At 35.3% G+C, this 4,516-nt stretch overlaps 1 protein-coding gene across 1 annotated transcript; it reads right to left on the bottom strand.

The window, feature by feature from the left end:
* Positions 1–1,778: 1,778 nt before the first annotated feature.
* On the bottom strand, positions 1,779–3,564 carry LOC136270103 (uncharacterized). The gene has a single exon (XM_066066577.1). The coding sequence runs from the start codon at positions 3,294–3,296 to the stop codon at positions 1,884–1,886; it is 1,413 nt and encodes a 470-aa protein (XP_065922649.1). The 5' UTR covers positions 3,297–3,564; the 3' UTR covers positions 1,779–1,883.
* Positions 3,565–4,516: the final 952 nt, after the last annotated feature.

The raw sequence follows: 4,516 nt of genomic DNA, 5'->3' as shown, positions 1-4,516 counted from the left end.
AAGTAACGTTCAATTACCTCAAATAGGTGACATTTGAAAGATACATAAACAATCAAAAGTACACAGTTTTCACTAAATAATGTTATTATGGTAAGATTATTATGGTTCAGAAATCAACAGTGAAACATGTAAAGTACATAGGGTGAAAACAAATTATGAATTCAAGATACGTCGAATCTTAAAATGATTAAACTTGATCAGAAAAAAACAGTTGTGATGCTGGCGAAATGCCGTAAAACCAATTAAAAGTACAACTAATGCAAATTCAGGCATAGCAAAATGTACTTTTTAATTGTTGTAGTTTAAGAAGGAGTGTAAACAAAGTTCTATCAGATTGTCAATCACCTAAAACAAAATGTTAGGAAAAGGTATTTAGTCTGTTGACCACTTCGATCAAATTTTTCTTTGGTCAATCACTTTCATTTAGGCTTTCAACGTCTTTTCTTCTCCCCGTTCTTTCAAGTTTGGTCATCATGTTTATAAATATAGGTTAAGTTATATTTTCATTAATATTAACATATGCGTGTGTGTGTGTGGGGGGGGGGGTGTTCTTTATGTACGTTTACTGTTTTCTTTTTTCCTGTCCCTGTCATTTGCAAAACTGTTTCTTTAGTAACAGTTGTAGCCTTGAAAATCTTTTAGGTATCTTCGTGTCCGCTATAGAATTAAAGGTAAGAACATTTTAAAGCATTATAATATAACCAATTACATGTCCAAATTTTGCATCACCAATAATTTTGTTTTCGGTAAAATAAGACACATTCTACCGCCAATTTAGACAATAGGTATGTGCACCTTTTAACAACAGTAATTATTGTTACATGTATGAATAACAACACAAAAGGATCTACATTTCAGAATTTAAAGGCTGATGAAGTGATTAGACTGTAAACGGTACATTTAATATATCGTTCGCTATGTTATTAATACCGTCATGTCAGTGTAACCAATCTGTCAGTCTGATTAAAATATCAAAGATGAAAATTAACAATATAACACAAACACAAAGAACAAACGGGTATATAGCATAACATTAGTTATACATACAATTTATAGTAATCAAATCTATATTTCGTCAATTACGAAACAATTCATGTTTGTGTAAAGTTATTCTGTAAATCACAGTAACACAAAACATTTTGAAGAAATGTTATTTCATTTTGACAACTAAATAAGTGTTTTCATGGTTTTGCGACTTACCAAGTTGATGTGTAGTGTTGTAGCTCATCAATGATTACCTTCATCTGATGCTTTAAGAACAATGATGATCGATATGAAATTCCTTAACGTTGTTCCAGTGTTTTATAAAGCATATACCGTGTTCATAAAAAAAGTCAGAAGACAAACTCTCGGTAGGAAAATTAAAAGATGATACCCACAGATATCTTATAAGGGCTGATTCTCCGAACGCCTACTGCCCAATTATCATTATACAATTATACTGGGCAATTATGAGGCCTTCTAAAGGGGCACAGGTAGACTTTACCTGTGAGGTAAAGTCTACCTGTGATTCCTTGAATGAAAAATAATATAACAGTTTGTCATTTTTGAATGTCGTCATAATTAAAATTGTTGCATAAATAAAAAGAAAACATTGACTAAATTTTAATATATTTATTTAATTTATTCGCACTACATATAATTTAAAAAAATAAAATAATGTTTTAAAATTGCATTACATTTTATACACAATTGTCTTTTTTTTGGACACATAGCACTGTTTTAAAACACTCATAAATACATGGTTGTCTAAAACATAAATAACAATTCAAAATGACATAAAGTTTTAAAAGTATAATTCATGCCAGTATATATACAATATTTACAAAGTAATTTGGGCACGGAGTCTGTCTTAATGTCCTTTCACTTTCAATGTCACTATGTCAATGTCCTAAATGAAGAAGTTCTGATGCTGAAGCCGCGTAGGTCATAAGGTCGATGATCCCGTCTTGGTATCGCTCCTTCAGGGTCTGCAGTCTCCTCTTGATGGTCGCGTACTTCTTTGTCGGTTGACAAATGGTTCCTCCTGCTTGTTTCTGGATTTGAAAAATTCCTTTGCTGTTCTGGATGTCCTTGAATATCTTGATGACAGTGTAGATGTTTGGGTGCGCGTGTAGGGCCATCCTCTTCAGCTTCCCATGCCATGCTTCTAGGTTGTTATTGGTCCGTGGTCCATTGGTTCCGAAGTGATTCCAAATAAGTCTGTCACCATTCTCCCACTGTTCTGTCACATAGTCTGTAAAGGTCTCTGTCACTTCCGTCAGGTCGGCTTCATCGCGGTCTTCCAGGGCTTGGAACCACACGTCTTCGATGCTGTCTAGAGGAACTAGGAGTAAGACGGCTGCTCTTCTTATCAGTTTCTTCACGTTGTCATCTTCTCTGTAGGGGATCTGTAAACCTGTGATCTGTGCCTTGCGCCAAACAGCCTGTGTGAAATGGAAGAAACATCCTTTGGTGGTGATTCCGGGGAAAACGTCTCTGATGGAGTTATGTACTGCAGTTTCGAAGTCGGCAAGGGCACTGGTGGGAGAGAACTGCAGACCGAGGTCGTTCATCTTGTCGGAAAGGAGAGTGAAGAGTCTTGTGTACATGGCTTGGTTCTTTCCTGGAAGAAGGGCATACACATCGGGCGTCATCTGGTCGTCAGTCATGATGCGGATGGTGAAGATCTGGTAGAACAGGCTGGGGCAGGTGTAGAAGGTTCCATCGCAGAAGAAGGTCTCGGAGGCAGCAAGGTCTTGAAGGTTGTCTGTTGTCGCAAACGCAAGTATCCTGTTGTTCTGGAAGTTGTCATCTAGTAGAAGGAATTGTTGACCCGTCTCTGTCTCTTTCCATTTCCCCTCCAGTCTGATGTCTGCTGTAGTCTTTGGAAGTGGTGGTGTCTGTTTCCTGCGGGCTCTGTAGAGTGATGACCTGGCAGTGTTGAAAGTCGGCAGACTCTCGATGAGCTCTCTGCTGGTGTCGTCCCATTCGTTGTCTCGGAGTTTGTTGAGTTCTTCGCTGAAAATGGAGGGGATGGGCCTAACTTCATCTGTACATCTTCTGGAGATGGCTGTCATAATTTGTTTGGCGACAACTTCAGTGTGGTCCGCTGCATGGGTGTGTTGCTGTCGTCCAAAACCTGTGGGGATGTCGTTCTCTGTTGAGATACTGGCGGAACATCCAGATGTAGTGCACCTCCAGAAGATCTTGTTGTCCGTCCTTCGATTTACCCGGTAAATGTAGCCATTGAATGCGAGATTACGTCCCCCTCTTCTGTTGGTGATGAACTTAACGTTGATCTGTGCATTTGCCATTGTGAGTGAAAAGTGATGATGTCTGGATTCTTTCCTTATATTTATACAATTCTGCAGCTTGTGTTCATTTATTTACAGCTTGGATGACTTCAGTTTAACATCATTTATTTACAGCTTGGATGAGTTCAGTTTAACATCATTTATTTACAGCTAGGATGAGTTCAGTTCAACATCATTTATTTACAGCTTGGACGAGTTCAGTTTCACATCATTTATTTACAGCTTGGATGAGTTCAGTTTAACTTCATATATTTACAGCTTGGATAAGTTCAGTTTAACATCATTTATTTACAGCTTGGATGAGTTCAGTTCAACATCTTTACAGTAATTGATTTTAAAACTAATATTTTAAAAAATATCAAAGTGATTTTTTTTTTACCATAATGATGCTCAATTACTTGGTTTTATGACTTTATTGAAGCTTATGTCGTTCATTTATTCACAGCTTGGACAAATTTGTTGAAGAAAGTGATTTTTTATCATAATTTTATCTCAGTCATAATTTAGATAATCATCCTTTAAAATCTCTTATTTTAATTTATACCTTAAGATATAATGTTTTATTTTTATTTTGTTAAGATGTAAATTTAAAAATGAAGAAAGATATTTGTTTTATTTAATGATTATTTAATTTCACTGAAACATTTAGGTTATATAACACTATTTATTGCATCCTTTTATTTATTTATTTTTTTTGAATTAAAAATAAGAAAATGTCGTCTACCTGTACCCCGTTGTATGATGATATAAGAATTCAATTGTATGATCATTTACCGCAATTGGATGAAGTTTTATTTAATGTACAACTAACAAAAAACAGTGTGAATAAATGTATAGAATCATTTACGCAAGTTCTTAATAATGTTTTTTTACCGGATTGTAGCAAAGAGTTTGTTGTAAATAAAACTAGCAATTATACTAAATGTAAAAGTTATAAAACCTTAGACAACAAACCTTGGTTTGATGAAAAATGTGTGAACCTTCGGAGAATCTATTTACGGAATTCGAAACTGTTTAATAGTGCAAAAACTCATTACAATAGAACTCTTCTGGTTTCAGCAAAAAGAACTTATAAAAAATACGAAGGAAAACTTAAGCGTGTTTACCTCCGATACCAAGGAGATCATATGGCATATTTAAAAAAGAAGAACCCCAAACAATTCTACCATTTCTTTCGTCAACATAAGAAGAACCCTATACAAGGACCAACTATTATAAAT

The sequence above is a fragment of the Magallana gigas genome, chromosome 1, assembly GCF_963853765.1.
Source record: "Magallana gigas chromosome 1, xbMagGiga1.1, whole genome shotgun sequence".
Classification (NCBI taxonomy): Eukaryota; Metazoa; Mollusca; class Bivalvia; order Ostreida; family Ostreidae; genus Magallana; species Magallana gigas.
The sequence above is the reverse complement of the archived record's forward strand: the minus strand, read 5'-3'. Positions and strand labels throughout refer to the sequence as shown.

Bases quoted from the DNA above. Each gene is read 5' to 3' on its own strand.
- LOC136270103 (XM_066066577.1), bottom strand. From the start codon at position 3,296: ATGGCAAATGCACAGATCAACGTTAAGTTCATCACCAACAGAAGAGGG.